Source organism: Bubalus bubalis, chromosome 16 (assembly GCF_019923935.1).
Source record: "Bubalus bubalis isolate 160015118507 breed Murrah chromosome 16, NDDB_SH_1, whole genome shotgun sequence".
In the NCBI taxonomy this organism is placed as follows: domain Eukaryota; kingdom Metazoa; phylum Chordata; class Mammalia; order Artiodactyla; family Bovidae; genus Bubalus; species Bubalus bubalis.
Window position 1 is genome coordinate 29,013,245 of NC_059172.1, and position 23,373 is coordinate 29,036,617.

At 37.5% G+C, this 23,373-nt stretch overlaps 1 protein-coding gene across 16 annotated transcripts in view; it reads right to left on the reverse strand.

The window, feature by feature from the left end:
- EMSY (EMSY transcriptional repressor, BRCA2 interacting) overlaps positions 1-22,290 on the reverse strand; it is an 81,517-nt gene extending 59,227 nt beyond the window's left edge. For 8 of the 16 annotated variants that reach the window (XM_025266380.2, XM_025266377.2, XM_006041062.3 and 5 more), the window contains exons 1-8: positions 22,092-22,290; positions 20,298-20,406; positions 14,946-15,045; positions 13,368-13,442; positions 11,988-12,029; positions 8,443-8,618; positions 6,694-6,846; positions 4,710-4,969 (exon numbers count right to left, since the gene is read on the reverse strand). In XM_025266380.2, the coding sequence (XP_025122165.1) occupies positions 4,710-4,969; positions 6,694-6,846; positions 8,443-8,618; positions 11,988-12,029; positions 13,368-13,442; positions 14,946-15,045; positions 20,298-20,367 (876 nt within the window). In that variant the 5' untranslated portion in view covers positions 20,368-20,406; positions 22,092-22,290. Of the gene's footprint in view, positions 1-4,709; positions 4,970-6,693; positions 6,847-8,442; positions 8,619-11,987; positions 12,030-13,367; positions 13,443-14,945; positions 15,046-15,886; positions 16,022-20,297; positions 20,407-21,880; positions 22,064-22,091 lie in introns of those variants that run through there. The other 8 variants (XM_006041063.3, XM_006041060.3, XM_006041056.3 and 5 more) reach the window with 7 other exon arrangements.
- Positions 22,291-23,373: the final 1,083 nt, after the last annotated feature.

Consider the following 23,373-nt stretch of genomic DNA (forward strand, 5'->3'; position numbering starts at 1 on the left):
GGAACACAGGCTCCAGGGCATGCAGGCTTCAGCAGGTGTGGCACATGGACTCAGCAGTTACGGCTCCCGGGCTCTAGAGCACAGGTTCAGTAGCTGCAGTAAAGGGGCTTAGTTGCTAAATGGCATGTGGGATCTTCTGGGAGCAGGAACTGAACCCATGTCTCCTGCACTGGCAGGTGGATTCTTTACCACTGAGCCACCAGAAAAGCCAATTTAATTTGTTTTACATGTTTATTCAACACAGTAGGACAAATCTAAGGTTCTAAGCCTGGAATATTATGGGATGACTCATGCATGACTTTGGAGATAAATATGTCCTCTTATGAGCATTACAAGTCTGACAATCTCAACTATCCATTTTCAATTGACAATTCAGAAGAAAAGGAAAAATTAAAATTAAAAAGTCCACCAATTTCACTTATAGGTGAGCCCCCATCTAGTATAAGAATTTTTATATAGGTTTACTAAGAAGACTGGAAAGTTAATTTAAATGTCAGGTGACATTTACTGAGTATTCATCATATGTACTATGTTAAGTACATTGCACGAATCATCTCAATTAAGTAGTAAGCACTATTTTTATCTTTGTTTTTAAGGGAGACTGAGGCTCAAGAGAGATTGAGAGCAACTACTAGAACCATATATACTTATTCATTCAACAAATATTAGTTAACACCTACTGCATGTCAAGCACTGTTCTAAACACTAGGAAATAGTAATGAATAAGATCAAGTCTCTACCTTCAGTAACTTATACTGTATGGGAGAAACAGAAAATAAACAAACAAGTAACATAATGTCAACTAGTTATAAGTATAATGAATAAAAGTAAAATAAGACAGAATAAGGAAATAATAGGACATAGACTAGAGGTGGGTGCTCTTTTAGGTATAACTTTGCTACATTATTTCTCAAATATCAAAAGAGCAGAAGAGAAGAGGGAGATGAGAAGAGAATTACTGATAAAATGGATCCAGCAAAGAAGGTAGTAAAAATTTACAGAAGTAGATTTAAATATTCTTGGAGTATAGCAGGCTAAAGACACCTAATATCCAGCTGGCCCAGAAAACAATAATTAAAATGTATAAGAATTGATATTCAGAAAGATTACCCTGGAGCCATCAAATACAAATACAAAAATTATGTTCAGTGTAACATTTAAGAAGTCAGCAAAAATAGTCAATTCCTATATATTAAGGGGGAGGCTTAGTGAAATAAATTCATTATTTGGAACAGTTCATTCCCAATAGTATAAATAAATTTTTTTTTAAAGTTCACTGACTTGACTTATAGGTTTATCTCTTCCAGTAAAATATTTTTATATAAGTCTACCAAAAAAGATTAGAAAGTTAGTGTTAGGTAACACTGCTTTCCATTAAAACACCAGCAAGGGAAGAGACCTAACATTTTTTGAGTACATACATTTTGTGTACTTTAAAATACCCAATCTCGGGAATTCCCCGGTGGTCCAGTGGCTAAGACTCTGTGCTCCCGATACAGGGGGGCTGGGTTCGATCCCTGGGGGTCAGGGAACTAGTTCCCATGTGCCACAACTAAGACTCTATGCAGCCAAATAAATAAAAATAAATATTAAAAATAAAATACCCAGTCTCATTTAATCCTCACAATAACCTTATAAAATAGGTATTATCCTCATCTCACAGATGGATAAACAGATTTAGAAAGGTTAATTTATCTCAAGTCATACTGGAAGAGCTGGGGTTCTAACCCAGGCCTCTTTGACTATAAAAATCCTTACCTGATTTTTAATACTAAACTATGGTGCCTCATCCTAAGGCTGAAGACAAAATTATATTCCACAGATCAATTCATTATCATTTCTAGTTTATCAAGAAAATTAAAATTTTTATATATTATATAATGACATCTTTCCAAGAAACTCAAGGAGCTTCTTTAAATGAAAGTTATCATGGATCTAAAGACTTAAAAGTAGGAAAGCAAACTCCTGAAAACAAGAATTCACCTCTACTCCTTCCCCCAAATCCCTCTAAAACAGTATGAAGGGATTTTTCAGAAGAGGCACATAAACCCAAAAGGTTAAAATAGAAAGGAGACAACAGCTACCACGTTTTTGAAAAGTGGAAAACAGAAGTAATAACCAATCGAGCATACTCAAAAAACTGAACATCTAAGACCAGCAAGCAGAGAAACAAAAAATAAGACAGCTTTCAGAGAATCCCAGAAAGACTCAGGAACTTGAGAGTACCAGATGCTTCTGAAGTGGGGGTAACAGAGGGATTAAAAAAATGGAAATCAGTTGAAAACCTGTTCAAGCAGCATTAGGATCCCCAGCTATCCTCCCCTATCCTAAAGGAAGACTAAAAACTTATTCTCTTGAGGGAGAGATTGAATCCAAGGGAATTTGATGATACAAGGCTGAGGAGAGTAAGTGCTATGGTGAAAACAGAGGGGTTTAGTAAAGTTTATGTACTGAATGATTAGACTATCCAGCCCTCTCCCTCCCTTCGTTCGCAAAATATTGGCAGACAGGCTTACTACTGTAGGCGAAGACTAGAAGATTCTTCTCTAAAGAATCCGTCCAGAAAAAGCCTTAATGAGAATGACAACTGGCGGAGGTAAAGTGGTACTGAGTGTTTATCAACAGAACAGCCCAGCTAAGTCAACCCACAATGAAAGTCACCAGCCAGTTATGTCCCATCCAACTCACAAAGCTTTCATCAGCTTTTTAGTCCCCATTTCCATATATAGATGTGGCCAACGTTTAAGGAAACTTAAAGACAGAGATCAAAACAAATAAGTAAAAGAAATTTACGAGAGAAAATATCAAAGAAAAAAAAATTTTAAATTATCCTATCATTAGAAAAGAACATAGTGACCATGAAAGAGCAAGATACTATTAAAAAAAAAAAAGGAACTTTCAGAGAGCAAGAAAGTTACTAGAAATTTTAAACAGAAAAACCAAAATGAAAAATTCTGACAAGTAATGAAGGATAAAGTTAAAAAATAAAGAAAATAATACAGAGCATTTACTATGTGCCAGGCTCTATCCTACGCATTTACATTTATTATCTCATTTATTTACACCTTAAAACCCTATAAAATAGATATATTATTCTCACTATTTTACTACAGAAAAACTTACATCAAGAGTTTAGTTTTCCCAAAGTCACATAACTAGTAAGTAGCAAAAAATGGGATTCAAAATTCAGAAAGTCTACTTCTAAAATCCAAGCTTTTAACTACTTTACTACAGTAGGAAAAGCAAACAAATGGAAATTGGGGATGAGAAAGATTGAAATTCCAGGATCAATCTAGGCATTTAATATCCAGAATAAGAGGTGATCCAAAAAAAGACAGAGAAAAATCAAAGAAATAATTCAAGAAATTTTCCAGAATTGAAGGATAGGAGTGACTAGAATAACAGGGGCCACTTGAGTCCACAACTCAATGGATAAAATAAAGACCCACAACCACGGAAAATTACCTTGAAGTTTCAGAACTCTGACAGTTACTAAGAGCTTTCCAAGAGAAAATGAGGGTCTGGAATAATAATGGCATTACTGGACTTCTCAAAAGCAATACTGTAAGCCAACAGCCAGTGAAGCAGCATCTTTAAATTCTCAAGGAAAATGATCTCCCACCTAGAATACTTACCTTGCTAAATTGACATCAAGACAGTAGGAGGATAGAATAAAGAAATTTCCAGTCTACCATGTAGGGTCTCAAAGACTTCCCAGGTGGCGCAGTGGTAAAGAATCCACCTGCAATGCAGGAGATGTGGAAGACATGGGTTCGATCCCTGGGTCAGGAAGATCCTCTGGAGGAGGAACCCACTCCAGTGGGTTCCAATGACAACCCACTCCAGTATGTTTGCCTGGACAATCCCATGGACAGAGTGGCCTGGAAGGCTACAGTCCACAGGGTTGCAAAGAGTCGGACACAACTTGAGTATATGCACATGCGTGCACACACACACGCACACACAAAAGGTCTGAACAACTCTACTTTCCACCCCACTCATATACCAAGAAGCTACTGGAGGATATACTTCAGCAAATTTGTAAATAAACCAAGAAAGGGGAAGATCAGAATGACAGTGAAGGGAGATCTTAGACACAGCAGTGTGTAACAAGCCTAGGGCACCATCAGTTTCCAGATTAATGTCGGAAGTAGAGGGTTCTAATAACAAAACTGACCAAATATTGATGACTTGAACATACTGAGAGAAGAGTTTAGAAATGAATTAATGATAGCTTTCAAGAATTAAAAAATAAGATGATAACAATTATTCACTTAATCATATCCTTCCTTTCCTCTATGAAACACCTAACTGTCTGACAACTTCATTACTCTGGCAGCATAAATACTGAGTTCCTAAAGGTAAAGTTATCCAAATAGAGGCTGAAAGAATCCTCTATATTTTAATTTTTTTTCCAAATAGAACCATAAAAGTGAAATAAATGGAAGTCTTAGAAGATCTGCTAGCTATATCATATCAGGCAAGTCATGTGGCATCTCTGAGCCTCATCTACAAAAACATAAACAAAAAGTAAAATAATAATATCTAACCCAAAGCTTTATATGTAGAATTAAAGAAAGATGTGAACATTTCCACCATAATGCCAAGCACATAGTAAGTACTCAGTGCATGTTTGTTAAATCTGAATCACATTGACTGAAAGAGATTAAAGCAGCACCTGGCAGACAGAGATTCCCTCTACTACATACCTTCTGTGTTGTTGAGTTTGTCGTCTGTGTTGATGGTTTGGTGAAGGTTATTTTCACAGGAGACATGTGAGGTGGCAGGGAGTTGGCAATGCTCTGCATGATGTTGCTCATCTTAGGACTGCCACTCACAGGCACAGTGATCGTCTTCGAGACCGGAACGACAGCCTTTGGAACTTCCTTAAGGACGACAGGGGAGGAGCTGGAAGAGTTTGTTCGCCTTCGTTTTCTGGGTTTTTCATCTTCATCTGAACAGCTAACACCTGTAAGGCAATAACAACATCGTTAAATTTTATAGCAATCTAATCTTGTATTTATACTTCATTTTAAAATCATTGTGTCATCAGTCATCCTTGACCTCTCCCTTTGCCTCATGCCCAATCAGACAGTTCATCAATCCTCCCTTAGGGGAGCTATCTCTGAGTCTTCCCGACTTTAACCCTACAGCCATGTCAGGCCTCCTTATCTCCTGCCTGTGTTTCAGCGACAACCTCCTAAAAGGTGTACATGATTCTAATTTCTCCACTTCCATTCTACCTTTCAACCTACTACAAGTTATAAAAATCTCACATCTAATCATGCCAGTGCCCTGCCTCAAATCTTTTAGTTTTACCTCCCTACAAGATAAGGCACAAAAATCATTACTGTCTCATTCAAGGTCCCATATCTTTCTAAGAACACAATACCCTATTCCACCCACCCTATAATCCTTGCAAACTGACATGTTCACCATTCCCCAAAGCCAACTTATCACATTCTCTATCCATGTGGAATCTCTATATACTCTTGTTCTTTGGGGAACACCAAGTATCATCAATGACCTCTTCATCATCCAGCAATCATCATCCTATAAGCTATTTCCTCAGTGAAGCCTTCCCTTACTCCAAGCAATGCTAATCCATGTCGCCTCTGAGCTTGGAAAGCACTTCATACATTCTTTTTGGTATCACTTATCCCATGGCAATGTGGCAGTCAGTCTGCACATCTCCTGTTATTAAGGGACTCTCAGAGGTCAACAACTCAGTCTTATTGGTTTGTTTCCCTGGTACAGTGCCTTGCACATATGAAGTTAGGAGAATGAATGATCATATCTCAAACTAATGTTGCCTGTGTGATTTCTGAGAATAAAGCAATAAACTTTCAGGTACTTCAAGCTATATATTATGTGAAATACTTTCTTCATGTTTGGGATTCACTTTCAACATTTAAAAAACAATTAAAAAATAGACCTCTACAGTTATTTTAAAAGACCATTTTGGCTAAATCCACAGAAATCAGGTATAATACTCCCGAAGTTTAAATTTTTTCTTTATGTACCAAAGCCTCAATTGTCTTGTACTTAAGAAAAAAATCAAATGAAAAACAAAATTTTGCAATATACATAGGAAATCTTTATAAAGCAGACATTTACAAAAGCACTCAGCATGACTCATGGAATTGGTGATAAAACATAACTCCTTATACCTTTAAGTTTTAGACTCTAACCAAGACTGACATGAGCTAAAATTATTTGTCTAAAACTGAAAAGTCCACCTCTAAAAGTTACAAAGAAATTAAGTTTATAACTACATTGAGAAAAATGAAAGTCAAATAGTAATGATCTCGAGTTAACACTAAAAGCAAATCAATACTGACATAACAGACATTGAAAGCAAAAAATGAACTGGACATCAAAGTGCTTCACAGGGTAGAATCAAAGGGTTAACAACTCAAATAAACCTCAAAAAATTACAGTCAACTAGAAATATGAAAGAAAGATGCTCTAGAATGCTTCACTGAAATTTAACAATTAGATGATATGTTGCATAATTTTTAAAAACACTACAAAGACTACAATTACAGGAAAGGAATTCTTTACAATGTTCAAAAACCAACCACTGCTTATAGCCAGTGGGCCAATGAATTAATCAGGAAGGCAGATCTAATCAGAGCCTATGCTGCAGCTTTTAGCCAAGATGGCCCTGATAACACTGAGAATATCACTTACTTTTGACATAAACAGTACTTCCACTTGGCAAGACAACTACATTGGAGGCAGGACTGGCAGGTCTTGGAGACTTAACCGTTGCTATGCTGCCACTTGGAACAGGGGTAGAGGTTGGGGTTGACGTGGTACTTGTGTAGGAATAGCAAACCACTACTGAAGGAACGATAAAAAAGTCCACTGTTAACTTTCACCAAAACGGTCCACACATACACAAAGATAATTTTTTTTACTTCAGGCCAATTTTAACATTTTCATATAACCAGAAGTTAGCAGCCAATACTAAGAATTAGGTCCACAGGTTAAAAAAATTAATAACCTTTCCTGAAAATCATCACTTAACTAGGTTTTCCCCAAGTATTTAGCAGCTGTCTACAGGTGGCATTGACAACAGAGAAGAGCACAGTTACAAAGAAACCAAGTTCAAAACTGAGAAAAATGAAAATCATTATTTACTCACGGCAGGAGTTGGACAAAAAGCATATACTTATACTCTTTTCTAATACTAATAGCAGTATCAATGATGGAGTGATGGATCAGTTTTCCCTAACCACAGAAATTTCCAACTTAGCCCCTAGAGAAAACCAAGGTAAATTTCTCTTATAAACAACTCACTAGTCACTTGCCATCTAAACAGTGCAATAATAACTAAGGTAATGACAACACAGTATTTTAACTGCTTGAATAACAGTAACAAGCAGGAATGAGTACCATGGATTATGCTAAAGTCTTCCCATATATTATCACTAATCTCACAACACCACATCCTCATTTTAAGGACGAGGAACCCAAGGCTCACAGAAGCTCAAAGACTGGGTAGAGGTCACAGAGCAAGGAAATGACAAATGAGGACTTAAACCTAGATTAGAACTATCAAAAATTCTATATTCTTTCCACTGAATCAGAGAGGTGGTAAACAGAAGAGATAAAAGAGGGCAGAGAAAAAAGATATCTCTCCTGCAACAAAGAAAACAGGAATTCAATGAAGGCCAAGTTTGCACACTTAGTAACTGTCTCTCCCTAAATATAGCTTCTTTACATGTAAAAGAGTCTGGCATGTATGAAAGGAATGTCTCATTCTGTTCCACTATCCATAGATAGTCAAAAAAAGATAATTCCCCAAAATAATCTGACAACTGTGTTATTTTCAGGGTCATTTTCATATAACACCAAACTAAGCTACTGAAGTCAACTCAAACATGCACTCTCAAATTTAATATTACTCTTGGTTACCTTAGGAAATTCCAAGGAATTTTAAAGCATGTGTCAATGACTAGATTAAATAACAATAAGAAAGCCTTCTCCATCAGCCATGTAACCCCTAACAGATTAAACACATTGACTGGAACAGAGAAGCAGCATATACCACTGATTTCAGAAGACAAAAACAGAACTTTATTTTCTAAAGTATCAGTTCAGGATCTTTCTCCAGCAGCTATTATAAATGACTTCTATTGCCTTATTAATTTTCTAAGGCCTTTTATCCACTTCTAACAAGACAGGTTCCTATCAAAAAATTCATTCCAAGGCTTTTTGCAATTTTGTGATTAATGTAATTCACTTTGAACAAAAGGGATATTTAATTTTGGCTGAGACTAAAAACTCGGCAGTTTCTAGTTTCAGAACAAGAGTTATTCACTACGTTTCACAGCGTTTGAATACTGGGACAAAAACAGATGAAAGATAAGATAACTTTTCTTGAAAGTATCCAAGGAAAGTCATCTCTACACACTGAAATATTTCTTTACTCACCTTCCTTGTTTCCTGTTTCTGCAGGCACTGGAAGAGATGCATTGTGCTGAACTGCTGCATTGGCAACAGCATTAGCTGTTACAGTGAAGGCAGTTTGGGGAACCAGCCGGGGCATCAGGGGTACCAATCGACGACCTTCAATGGACCATTCTGAGGAGCTATTAGGTCCAGACATACTAAACAAAAAAGAAAATGCTGCTACACGAGTTCTCGATAGCTAAAACTGAATTAAATACATATATTCAAATATAACTTTTTAAATTATAAAAAAAGTACCCTGAGTGAACAGGAGAGGCTTTATTTTAAGCAAGATCAAAACTATGAATAAAAATCAGAATTTAAGGAATCTTACATACACTTAGGTTTTCACACATTTTATTCCATAATCTGAATCTTATAACGAACATCTCTGAAACTGTGGAAAATTGTCCCATGCCTTGTAAATAAACATCAACATTATTTTCATTAGTTTAAATCTGGTTGGTATTGAAGATGAAAACTAGTATTTCTACCAACTTTTAGAACAATGTTGTAATTAGGCTAAAAAGGTAAAAATTACTCAATTTCAAAAATCAGACTTTCCTTAATAATTAAGGATGAAATTCACTGAATTTTTGCAAAATTATCTTAACTGCCTGCATGGCCAGAGGTTCTAAGGCTTTCAAACAAGGGAAACTGAGGCAGTAAACGAGGGAGACTAGGTACTGGGAGGTGCGAAGCTGTACATATCACTGCAGGTGTCACTGACAATGTGTTATATTATTATCCTTTCTATTAAAAATAAGTAGACTAGATCTGAGGACACTGGAAGAAATCTGCCACTATTTTAATTTTACTTATTTATATTATTCTTCACTCTTAGAAATGTTTGAGGCAACTGAACTCTATTCCTTAGCAGACACTATTCTCAATTTTACTCTAAACTTGTTGAGCAAATTTTATCCTAGGAGTCCAAACGGAGGTTGAAGCATGAAAAGACAGCTTTTCTCTTCCCTTTGCTTGGCTTCAATAAAGGCAGCGGTCTAACTAATGGTGACTGTCAAGGTTTAAAATTCACCCAGAATCAATCAATCAATTTCTTCACTAAGTTGGAAATACTTGCGCACCTTTTTCAAAACCAAAGATTCTACAACCCAACCTAGAGTTTAAGATTCTGTGTGTCCACTGATTCTTGATAGAGTACACAAAAGTTCTTGTTAGTGGATAGTGGAATGATGATGATGACAGTGATGATGATAGTTAACATCAATTAGCACTTAGTATATGTGATATATTGTTCTAAATATTTTGCCTGTATTAACTCATATAATTCTTTCAATCCTATGAAATTGGTAATATTATCATCTCCGTTTTATAGATGGGAAAATTGAGTTACCAAGAGGTTGAATAACTTGCTTAGGGTCACACAGTTACTAAACAGCTCCTTTAACAAGCATACATCATGCTATTGAAATGAACTGCCACAACACAAGTACAAGGTATAAAAATTTTCAAATGTGTTTCATGTCAAACTTTTGCCTTTGATTTATACTAACTAGACACTGTTGTCTAATCTACAAACTTTCAGTAAATGAAACAAATTACAACTTGAGAAGAATTTACATTCAGTTAAGAAAAGAATTTCTAGGAGTTGATGAATCCAACTGAGTTATTGTGGAAAATCTGCAAATTCCCTATGGTTTAACACAGGCCTACCTAAGACACGGGAAAGAGGGATTCCTAAGACCCCGATAACCCTCACAAATCTGTTACCATGTAATCTCCAAATTGATGCTAGTTTTGAAACAGAGAATGGTACAACGAGAGAGACAGAAAAGGGCTATTACTGATTGTCAAAGGGAAAAAATTCTAAAAGCTATTCAGTATTTTCTTGGCTTACTCCTATTTTGCTACCATTTTACTAGAAAGTCGCTAAAAAATTTGCTGATGAAAGTTTACCACACAAATAAAATGATGTCTACACTTACCTGGTACACTGTTAAATAGTGGCAGAAATTATGGAAGATTAATAATTTAAACACACGAATATATATGCTATTGAAAAGACAGAATCTGCAGTGCAAAAAACACAACTGCAACTTTTAAAAACATCTATAAATCTTCCAAATTTCTACTCACGCAAACATGCTCAAATTTTTTTGAGTGAGTGAAAAATTACTCATCATGTTAGAATTAGATTTAAAATTCCTATTTGCTTATTAATGAGGGTGTAAATATGCATTAGCTGCACAAATCATCTAAAAAGAATTTTACAGGTTTCTGTAAACATCTTATTCCATGGCTTCCCTGGGATTCCTAAGTTTCAGAGAACATCTCTTTATTTATACTAAATATAGCAAGAGGGGGGTGGAAACCTTGCTCCAAGCCCCTTTTCTGAGAAGTCTGACACTAGTAGAACTACCTTGGCCCTTGCATCCTTTGGTGTGCATGGCACCAGCATGAAACCCTCACAGAGAGGCTCATACAGTATCCATGAATGACTAGCTGATGGGGAAGGAGTTAAGAGATCAGTCATTCTGGATAGCTACTTTCTTTAGATCCGAGAGTGGCCCAATTAAAAACTGTGAGGTCTCTTAACATTCCAGGCTTTAATACTATAATATTCTGTCATGTTTCAAAACTGAATTAGAGTATCAAATAATAAAAACGTGTTATGGTTCAAGCGAGGCTTTTCTTTGATCCCAGACACTCGACTCCTTTTGTTTCCACCTCCTTTGTGCTCAATCTTCTTGGCTTTCTTTTCACCTTTCAAACATTCCTTCTGGCCTAAGCTGCTGTTTTGAGTGGGGGAGGGAAGGGAGAGGAGAAAGGGAATGCAGTCAGTTCAGATGCATTCCTCCTTGGCTCAAGTTACTTTTTTCAGGCTCAGAGTATGAAACCTATAGATAATCTTTAGAACTAGATTCTGTTGCTACAGACGGCAAAGGAGACGGACAGATGAGGGATCTATGTCTTCCTCAGCATTACCCACTCATTGCCCGTTGGGCTCCACAAGTAAATACAACATCTGGTCAAACTAAAACCACAATATAAAATATTAAAACAGGAGTATGGAAACGCCTGAGAAGCTTAAAATTATACACTGAAGTAAACGTTTTTCAAAAAATTAAATTCATGTATTAAAGAAATCAGAAAAGGAGAGAAAAAAAGAGGAAACAGGTAGGTAGAAGCCAACTCTCAATTATCCATGCTAATAGAGAGAGGAGGGAAAGGGAGAGGTCAGATTAAAGAAACTCACATATTAACCAAAATACTTTGGCAAATACTTAAAATTTCTTCCATCAAACCTTTTCCAGAACAACTAACAAGTAGTAAAATGACTAATTAAAATTTTCACCTCCTCTCCCTTCCCACCCTCTGACTACTTTCAAGCAGCAAAATAGCTAAAGGGTGGGCAGTATTAGGAAGGGGAGGAGGAGAAGAGAAGGAAAAGCAAGGGGCTCGGTTAATTCATAAATGAAGTATGTGCCCCTGAATAATTGAGAGCTTCAATTTTGAAATAAATACAAGAAAAAGCCTGAAATAATAATAACCTATTTGCATACCTGTAACTTGGTCTTTCACCCAAATATAAGGATAAATTCATTCTTTAAAGGGGAAAAAAGGAAAAGGAGACTAAATAAATGTTATCTTTAAGTATGAAACTGATGCATCAACTTATAACTAATTGCCCCACAATATTGTTCCAATGTTTTTAAGGTACTAATTTTGTCTCTAAGTGCCCCTGATTGCAAACTACTATTCACTACTTCATTATCTGGCACATAAGTTTCCTATTACCAGTTCTCAAATTAGAATCTAGGCTCAATTACTATTTTTAGAGTATCTCAATTTAAAAGTTTAGAGAAATTTAAAAGAAGGAGCACATTAATATTTAAATGTTTCAGCCATGTTGGCCTAACAATACTTAATGTCACTAGAGGAAAATTTCCAAATTTCCACAGTGCATAGATATCTACCACTGAAAAATCTCCAAATTCAAACTGCTTATCTTTCAAACTATGCAGTTAAAAAGATAGCACCCCATTTTATCAGTCAAGTAAAATGAGGAACAGAGAAGTACAACATGAAGCTAATGGATCTTTGGGGTCAATACTAATACTGCCAATTGGGTTAAAAGCACTATTTATTACAGAATGGAAAGGTATCAAAATTTTTCTTGTAGCTTTACTTCATATTAAGACAAAAATAAAAAGCAAATGAATTATTCTATAACATACCTTATTAATTATCAAATGTTCCTACCATCTTGCATTAACATTTAAAGGATAATTTCTGCTCTTTTCTATTTTTCAGGAGGCACTCTCTCCATACATACTCCATTAATGCTCAGTCCCTACCTTCCACCACCCTCCACCCCATCTATCAAATAGTTATAATGATCTGAAAGCAATTTGATAAGAATCCTTTATAATTGTATTTTGTTGTCTTTTCAAAATAAATTAAAATACATTGTATTCATATTTCTTAAAACCAGGCTATATGTTACAATCTTTTTTCTGAATCTCAAAATACATGAAATATTAGTCAAAAAATTTATAATGCCTATTTACAAAGCAATATGTATACATATCAAATACTGTTACAAAGAAACTCTAAGGGGCTGTCAAATTTGGGAAGCACGCTACTTTGTTATTAAACTTTGTTTCAAATAAAGGAATCACCTGCTAAACTGCTGAGGCCTTTAGGTACACAGAGATTACATTGTAACAGGATTTGACCTGAGTACTTAAAGCTTGCCTAACCAAAGGCAAAACATAACCAATAAAATAAACAGTTAACACAGCTATGGTTAGGATCCCTGAGTACAGAGATATTACTATCAAGATAAAAGACTCAGGAATCTCTACACAATAGGAAGACTGTTTCAAAACTATGGTATACTACGTCATGAAAAATCAGGGGTGGTATGACTAATGGCTTACTTATGTGCAATTGTTGTTAACCGTTCATCGTTTACTGCTCTCCGAACTTCAGCACGGTGGCGTTCTGTTGAGATGCTATGAAAAAAAATAGCCATTATAGAACTCTGCCAAGCAGGCAGCTCTTCTCTATACTTTTATTTATGTTTAAGTCAACATTTTGTTTGTGGGGGAGGAGGGGAATTGATGTGTAAAAAAGATAAAGACAAGGGTCTAATATATATATTTTCAAATGCTTTAATTAAAGTCATAGAAAAGGATTCAGACTGATTCTGTGTAATTGTAGAGAGAATTTGTAACTAAATTCTAATTATAAATTACAAATTATAAATTTGTACAAATTATACAAATTACAAATCACAGAAAGACAAATTCAGTTTGATATGAAGTCATTAACGTCCAAAACTCAGAAATGTCAGACCATAGTCAAGATCAGCAGAGGTTCCTGTTATCTAAAAATACAAACCACTGAATGACCTCTAATCATGGTTACTGAGATTTTGGCCCTCAAAAGAAAGTCGTTTCTAAAGCTTAAGAGTCTAAAATTTTATGTTCAGTGAATATACTAAAGAAATAAAAGTGACAAGATAATGTTTCATATGCTATGAAACTTGATACCAGGATATTACTCCTTTATTACTCAACACTGAAGCTACATGTCTTCTGCATTATATCACATCACCACTATGGTAAAAATGTGCTTATGTTGATCCTGATTAAATATATGTAAAGTTAAATCTAAACAACTAAAAAAAAGGCTATACCCATTCCATTCATAAATACTCAATAAAATGAATACCACCCTTGAAACTGTAATCTTTATTACTAAGCTAAATCTATACCATTGATTAAAATATTTAAGGGGCTTAAAAGCAGAATTTATGAGGCAATATAAACAACAAACAAAAAATATAAATTGTTAAGTATGGAGGCATTAAGACAGGATTTAATAACATATCTACTTGACTGATAATTGAACATGGGGGGGGAGGAAATCTCTTCCCTATTTTCACTTTAAATATAGGACAAAATGGTCTTAAATGTAGAAAGGAAATTTCAGTTAAAAAAACACTGAATTTTCTGAGAAAGCTCAAGATGTTAAGAATGGATCAAGGCAAAGTATCAAAGAACCCCTTTCACCAGGTTTTTTTTTAATGAATTGAAGTCCCACACTAATGGGAAGTTGAAGGGATCAACTGTCCCTAATGCTATGACTATATAATCACTACCCGTTTCTATAACTAAGACAACAACTTCCTAGTGTCTTCTTCTACCCCCTAACAGATGCCACTTGGCCACTCTAGATCTTCATATCCAGTCACTCCTAGCTCTTCTTTCCTTTACCCAGGTTAAAAATATTTCCCTTTTCCAACTAGCCCAAAGCTAAAATAACCTGCCTTAAACCTTTTCTGATTAAAGTACAGAATAAATGGTAAATTACATAATTTTCTGTAACAAAGCACACAACTGGGATGGGATCTCTAAGTACCAACAACTTGAACACCTAAGAGTGAAAAGTACCAAAATATCTCAAAATGAAATTCCTAGAGTCATGTCTCACAAACTTTTATGATAATTTACCTAAGAACTTTTGAGAGTTCTCCAAGAAGATCTTTCTTTTCCTTGGTGAGATCTCCCTGTGCCCGAAGTGCACTGATAACTCCAGCATATGCCTCCAATTCTAGAAGAAGAAAATTATTTTATCAAAATAGACCATCAATATTTTAATAGTATGGCTATATACAGTGAAACTTCAAGGCAGGAAACCTAAAAATCAATATGCAAATATTTCATTAATGTCCTCTTATTAAAAATTTTATCTACTAACATACATTAAATGTGGCTTTTATAAGCTTATTTTCTTTTTTACTGCCTCACAGAAGTCATGTGTGTAAAAGTTTAGGAAGAAAAGTCTAAATATTTTGCTTTACATATCACTGAAGAACATTCAACTAGGATGCTACCAACAACTGGGAATAGGTTCCCAGTGGTATAATAAGGCTGGTAAGAGAAGTTCTTAGTATTATTGATAGGTAGCTTTGCTGATAAAATTTTGAAATAATTCCTTAAGCTTGCCTAAGAATTCAACCTATATTCCATCTGTGAGTAGCGTGCAACTGAAAAACTACTGGATCAAGAGTCAAATGACCAGATTCTGGCTCCAGCACTGACATTAGTTGTGTGACCCTGGGTAAGTCCTTTCTCATCTCTGATCCTAGCTTCTTTACCTAGTGTCCTAGAAGACACTTTGAAGGTACCTTGAAGAAACCACCAACAAATTGAAACCACCAGCAAAATGACTAAGGCAGATTAGCAAACGTGAATTTTCACTCTTACAGAAATTAGGACATAATACACAGAAACCTAATTCCAGACAGTTTCATTTCACTAACTTTCCACAGCAACAACTATTATTTAATGAAACTGTTGTCCCTAGTAGTGGTTAAACTATAAAACCAAAAAGCCCTCAATGGCTCCCAATGAACCATGCCTGCTTCTCAGTGAACTTCCTCATGTACTACCTTTCTATAGTACCTCCAACAATGACTCTGGACTTGGCATGTGACTTGCTTTGGCCAATGGAACATCACATACATGATGCAAACAGCAGCCTTGCACACAGGGCCTTGTTCTCTTGGAACCTTAAGATCACCAAGCTGTGAAGAAGCACAGGATGAAAGGTCACATGGAGAGAGCGGCCCAGCCACCTTAGCTGAGCCCAACTAACCAGCTAAGCTTCCAGCTGAATAGAGCCATGTGAGCGAGCTCAGGCAACACGAGCAACCCACAGAATCATGAGAAATAATAAAATAGTTGTTTCAAACCATAAACACTATGAGACAAGTAGACCTGAACAAAACAAAATGATGGGAAATAAGTATCCAAACTACAGTTATCTTCTTAATAGATCCAACTTACTACCAGTATTTGCCAATGCCTTACATATAATAGATACTGAATGTTAGCCAAATAACTAAGGCATGCATAGCTGCATTCAAGATACTACAATAACAGTAAAATAGTAGCCTCATTCAGTTTGTATTATCCACAGTTCTGTCAAAAAAAAAAAAGAATTTATATAGAAGAGTGAGTTGACCATATTAACTAGACATGTCTTGTCCAACTGAATTATTCCATGTGTAAACATCCTGCATGTTCAATCTACACTGGATATTAGGTAGATGTTTCATGTGGTCCTTCTGGAAGGACAATCTCTGCTTCCCTGGAAATACTTTGATCCAAAAAACATATTTCAGCTTTTATCAGAACCCAAAGTAGAGTTCAGAAAGACACTGGGGATAACTTAAGAAATCCTATACTCTAAATGTTTATGCCTCATTTATCGAGTATTTTGTTCAACAAATCAGTGTTGAATCCCATTATATATATGAGATAGTATGCTAAACCCTGCCTTAAGAAGTTAACTCTAGAGTAAAGTTACAATGAAACAAGTCATCAGACAATTCTGATACAGTTTACAATACAGTGGTAAAGGCACAGAGGAAAAACATCATCTAGTCTAGAAGCATAAGCTTTACTCAGAAACAGAACTGTGCTCTAGGCAGGGCGGGGGTGGCCGGGATGCAAATGTGCAAAAAGAATATAGAGTAAAAGAGCATATAATGTTTCATAAAGATGTTAAACTTCCAGTAATAGTCACTGTTTTGAGAGTTTTATACTAGGAAAAGTAAAAATATGTCTGTACTTGGCTAGTCACTAATTCAAACCTAACTACTAACTGAACACTACTACTACTGCAAGGTACCAAGGCGAATCTTTATATAAACAAAACAAGGTCCGTATTCTCAAAGTGATTAAAATCCAACAAGGATAAAAATAGAAAAAGAATTTGGGGCCAGACTAAGAAAAGCCACTATCCCCAGTCTAAAAAGTTTTTGATATGACTCAGTGATTGATTAAATGTGGAAGGAATGGCAGAAGGAAAATAACCAGGTTTTTCAGTTTCCAAGATATTTAGGAAAATGACAATACCATAAAAAGAAATGGAGAGGTCAGAGAGAAGTGATTTGAGGAAAAGGTTCACTTTTGGCCTGTGAAATTTATGGTGATCAAAATTTCACTATTTCACAGTATTTTTTAGAAAGTGAAATTAACTAAAGACAAAGATTTTGACAACTCAAGTCTCATTCCAAGTCTAACTAAAAAGTCATGGATAGAAGAGGTAGCAACCACACACAAAACTATATAACTCAGAACACAGTTCTCACAGGTACACAATCCAAGGCACACTTTCCTTTCATTCAATGAGAAATTCACTCACTATAAAGAACATCTGCTAGCTTCCCAACCTCATTCACATTTGTGGATTTCCATTTTGATGAGAATCCTAAGATTCTGACAAATATCAAGCTCAGTTGAATTTCTGGTATTATTTTTTATACCCTTCTATTACAGTGTGAACTTTAATGAGACTTAAGTATAATGAAACAATTAACACATGAAAAACCACAGAAAACAAAAGATCTGAACTATTTTAATAACGCCTCAACCCATTCCATTTAAGCAAACCTGCCATTCAATATGAATACTGTATTTCATAAAGCCCCATGTTAGCATTATATAGAGATAGAAATTCTCTATCCCAATGTCTATGTGGGCTTCTCTGGTGGCTCAAACAGTAAAGAATCTGCCTGCAAGGCAGGAGACCCACGTTTGATCTGAGTCAGGAAGATCCCCTGGAGAAGGAAATGGCAACCCACTTCAGTATTCTTGCCTGGAGAATCCCAAGTAATGATGAGCCTGGTGGGCTACACAACTGAGCAACTAACACTTTCACAAGTAAAATATAAATGTTTAACATCTTATATTAAAATAATTTATAACTGTTTTAGAAGAATCTTTTTAAAAGCTAATCCTTAAAATATTTTAAGCTAACTCTTAAACACAGTACCTTCTCTAAACTCTGGACCTAGAGCCAGTGTCTGAAAGCAATTCAAAGGTTTCACTGTTATGATAATGAGCCAACGGGTGAGGAGGAAGTCATTCCGCAAATCACTATCAAAGCTCACCTCCCAAAAGAAGGATCCTTGAAGATGACATTACCCTATAGGAAGGCTGTTCTCTTCAGTACAGAAGCAGCTCTTCAGCAACATTACCTACACAGCTCTGACTAAAAGTAAGGATAAATCTAAGACTTAAAGCTTACAATTTTTATATTTAAACATAATCTCTTGATTTGAGGTTCCAAAAGCCCAGAAACTAAAGCAGCTGACTGCAGCTGTGATCTGAACAGATCACAATAACTCTGTAACTATTTCAGCTATGAAATAAATACAAATCCAATTTTATAACTGGTAGCTAACAAGTTAGACCAATTGTCTATCAGTGTATAGAAAACCTTGAATGGGTAGTAAAAATTTAACTTATAAGGTTAAATTTAAAAAAATAAAATAAAGGAATAATTGACCAAAAAAAAAAAAAAAAAACCACCAAGGTACTGGAGTACAATGCTAAGAAATAGTTTAAAATATAGAAATCTTCATGGTAGCCCCTAAGGGGAAATAAAAAGGGCAAAGGTTATTAGCAGTTAAGGCCAGACTAGCTATGATTCAGATTTATCCACAGGAATTTCCAACAAAGATTTCTTGTGAAGAAAAGATTCAACTGCAAATAAATAAATGTCTGAAAGCAATTGCTTTAAAATGCTATATACTCAGATGTTGGACACTGTGATAGGCCCTTTCTGTATACACTTAACCCACAAACTTATGAGGCAGATTATTATTACCCTTCATTTACAAAATTATCAATAGATTTAGGGAGATTAAACAACTTGCTTTTGGATGTCAGTCATTAGTAACAGGACCAAGATCCTAAATCTATGTGAATTTAAAGTCCGCATTTTCCCCTTCAAAATCACAGATATCTAAATAATTGCTGCTGCTGCTAAGTCGCTTCAGTCGTGTCCGACTCGGTGCGACCCCATAGACGGCAGCTTACCAGGCTCTCCTCTGCCAAAACATTTAATGTTCTTTTCCAAATTATTTTTTTCATTTATTGAGTCATTACTATGTGCTGGTCTGAGACTACAGTGGTAAATAAGACAAAAATGTCCTCCTTGAATCTCAGAGTCTAAGGCTACATTTCTCAACCAAGGATTCTCATTTGAATCACAGAATACAGAAAATGATTTGAGTAACTCTTTTTTTCTCAATTGTCCCAAAGATAATACATAACATACCATTCTAGATGCAGGTAGAAAACTTGGTTCATTACATACAATGAAGGCCTTAGCATTAGGGCTTAATTCTCTCCCTAAATGCTGTTTGAGAAAGACTGCCCTAAAGGAAAAGAAGCACTAAATAGTTCATTACAAGCATAAATGGTGTTTTATTACTGAGAGTAAAATATAATTTGGGAAAGTCATCATAGCTTACATTAACTCAGAATTCAGAAACAGTATGGCTCCAGTCCATGGGGTCGCAGATACAACTGAGCAACTGAGCACACACGCACACACATGTAATTCACACACACTCATGAAGCCTAAGAGTATGTTAAAGTGAGACTGGAATCCTATTCCCTGGGTTGAAATTCTGACCCCACGACTTACTAAAGAATTAGTCTGGGTTCTAAGCTTCAGTTTTGTCATCTGTAAAATGTGGACATAAAAAGAAAAATACCTATCTGGTTTGAGTGACAATTAAATGAGATATTGAATGTAAAGGACTCAGTCCAGTAGCCCTGAAGAATTCTTAGCTGCAATTATTATTAATATGATTCATGCATCTACTGTGTACAAAGCACTATGCTAGGCACTAAGGAAATAACAAAGAGTAAAACAAGAACTATATACCTCTAAAGGATTTCTAACACAGCATGAAATATGACATCCATGCAAACAGTCATGACCCAAATAGAAAGCAAAAAGCATCACAGAGAGGCACAAAACATCAGAAATGAAAATCATACCCAATTTTCGAAGAATCCTTTTGCATTCATCCCTGCTGAGATCCAAAAGTGTTGGCCACACAACAGGCATTGCTGCTTCTTTTTGGTAGCCCCAAAGAGCTTGTCTTCCCTTCCAAAGCAAAAACCAAAAGGTCAAATTACAAAAGGGCACATTGCTAAAGTGCATTCAAAAGCCCACTCACCTGGCTATCCACACGTTAAGAAGCAAAACCAGTAAAAGTATCTCAAAATCCTATTTCACCTCCACATTTTACAACTTCTGACAAATGAAGAACTTAACCATTTGGGAGTTTACTATTCCAGGCTATCACATGGAAAGAACATAGGTATCAGACACCTATAGGCTTTAATTAGATCTTACAACTTACTGGCTGTGTGATCCTGGGTAAACAGGTCTACTTGAACATGTGTTACTATAAAGTAGAGGTTTTATCACCCAGCTATAAGAACTGAATAACAGTGTATGTGAAGTTCTTATTCTAGTGGCAGGCACATTATTTAATAGGTGCCACTACCTATGTAATCTTGGGCAATTAATTTACTTGACTTCTGCCAGGTTTCTCACTATGAATTACATGAGATACAGTATGTAAAGATCCTAAGATGCTAAGTGGATAAATGGAACTGTCTCCTCGTCTTAACAATGAAAGATGAATTTACACCCCGAAGTCTTTACAAAAGCGTTTCCCAAAAGTTTAGATGTCAGAAACTTCGGACTGGTAATCCCCTGGTCTAGAAAAAGACAACGGCGCTGGGCCCTTACACAATACCTGCTTAGCCCACAGCAGATCTGCTGTAAATATCTGTTAAATAAATGAGTGATTGAGAAGAGTAACACGAATGAATGAATGAGTGAATGTAAGAAGAAGCGAGCTCAGTGTCTAGACTAGGAATCAGGCATCGATCCGTAATAACTGCTATCTCTTTTCCAAGAGCTAGGGCTGCTAACTCCAGCTCCACGCCTGGAGTTGAACCCCCTCCCCCTACTTCCCATAGTCCTCTCAGCTAAGAACCAACCCAGAGCAAGGAGAACTGGACTGCGCGCCCCAGTCGGCAGAATGACATAAAGAAAAGGGGTGGGGAAGAGGAAGAAGGGGCAGAGCCAAAGGAATCCGCTCCCTCCACAAGCCAGTCCCCGCCTCCCGACAGGATCTTGGAGGTGGCCGGCGACCGCCGGAATCAAGCACCACGTCACGGCATCCCGATGCGTCCCCGCCAGAGGACCTTACTGCGGGGCCGCATCGCACTGGAAACCTGGGCAGAGGTTGCCGGAGCCCGCTCCGGGAAACGGAATCCTGTCTAATCCTCCCCCGACTCAAGTGTCAAGGAGGCCAGCCCGCCCCGCCCCCTCCCCAAACACGCACTCTCTCGCAACACCACAACAAGAGTAGCCCGCCCACCCTCCTCACCCGTGCCGCTCAGCGCCCACCCCAATGTCAAGCCCGCGACCCAAGCTCTGTAAGGACCAGTAGCCGGAGTCAAGGGCTCTGGTAGGCATCAGCGCCTCGCTCCCTCCTTAGCGGAGAGGACAACGGAGAGAAAGAGTAGACGCTCGGACAGCCAGGTAGATGACCAAGACTCACCGGCAGGCCCCCAGGAGCTGGACCCCCGCAATTCCAGCACTAGGCCTGCCAGTTCCCCTAAGCCCACTTCGGGGAGCCCCACGATCCCGTTAGGAGACAACGGAGGATGGGGCTGGGCGCCCCAAGCCAGGCTCCAAATGCTTGGCCCGGCGGTCCTTCAGACTGGCTATCCTGCCAGCTCTTCCCAGCACTCTGTCTGAGAGTCACCCACCTGCCCGGCCTTTCTGAGCTCATCTAAAAGGCTCCTCCGCCAAGACTAGGGGACACCAGGAATTGGGTTTGTTTGCGGTGCCTCTGAACGGGCAAGATGGCGACAGGTATCAGGGCGCAGGCGCAGCCGCGCGTTGCAAGTCGGGAGGTGTAGTTCGCCTTTCCCGCCTTTCGAAGTACGGACACCAGAAGATCTCCATTCTTCTGTCCCTCTTTTCCTCCACGTTTTGAAAGCAAAGGGAGAGACATCGCGAGGATTGCTGGGACTTGTGGTCTGAACTCAAACTCCCTCCTCTTTCGCTCTCGGTGGGCACGCGCAAAGAAGGCTGGGATTGTAGTTTTTCCCATACCCTCCTCTCCCAGCTTCGCGCGCCTGTCCTCGGGTCTCTCAGCCAATGGGCTGGCTCTCCGCTGCGTGTTTCGCTACGTGTGGCGTCACACGTAGCGGCCAAGATGGCGTCGGTAGCTGGAGCCGAGGGTTCCCTGCGACCTTTATTCTAGGCGGGGTTAGGAACGGTTGGGAAGTTTGTTGGTCCCTGAAGCGCCGTTGAGGATTAGGCTCGGATTCCTCAAGAGTATTGGGAGCAATTATTACGGCCTCCAGCCCCGCCAGACGCAGCTTGAGGAGAGAACATCCACACTGCCAGACCTGACACAGTGGAAACCGCAGTTGGGCGTACCCGAACTTGGGGTTGCGAAGTTGCAAGTAGAGAAAGGGGACCCGAGCGTTCTCGACTTCGGGTTTCTCCACCTGTGAAGTGGGAATGATAGTGCCATTTCTGTCAAAGGCAAGAAGGAGAAGGGATTTATTTGAGGCCCAGCGACTTGGTAGGTTCACCCTTTAGCCTTTGTTCTTAATCACAGAACAATTGTGTGAAGAGGGTATGGATGAGAAAAAGAGCCCAATATATAGTTAATTGCGGCCGTAAGATCGAAGCCAGTACCCGTTATTGTTGAAGATCTAATCAAATTTTGTGATTTCCCACCCTTTCAAATTTTTTTCTTTGGGAAACGACTGCTCTGGTAAAAATGGTCAAATGGAAAGGAGTTTTTAATCTGTTTTATGATATTAACAAGAAGTGTTAGGTTAATTTTACCCTATTGGGATGTGATACACAACGTACAGAAAAGTTCTTGGATTTCCATTGTAGGTTAGGTAGAAAAAAATAAATAACAACATGTGTGTACTATTTGCCCATTAGCTAAGAATCCTCTCTGAGGCCCAGGAAAATTTTATAGTGTTGGAACCCAAGTCTGTCCCTTGAGAAAGTCAGGAAGTGGGA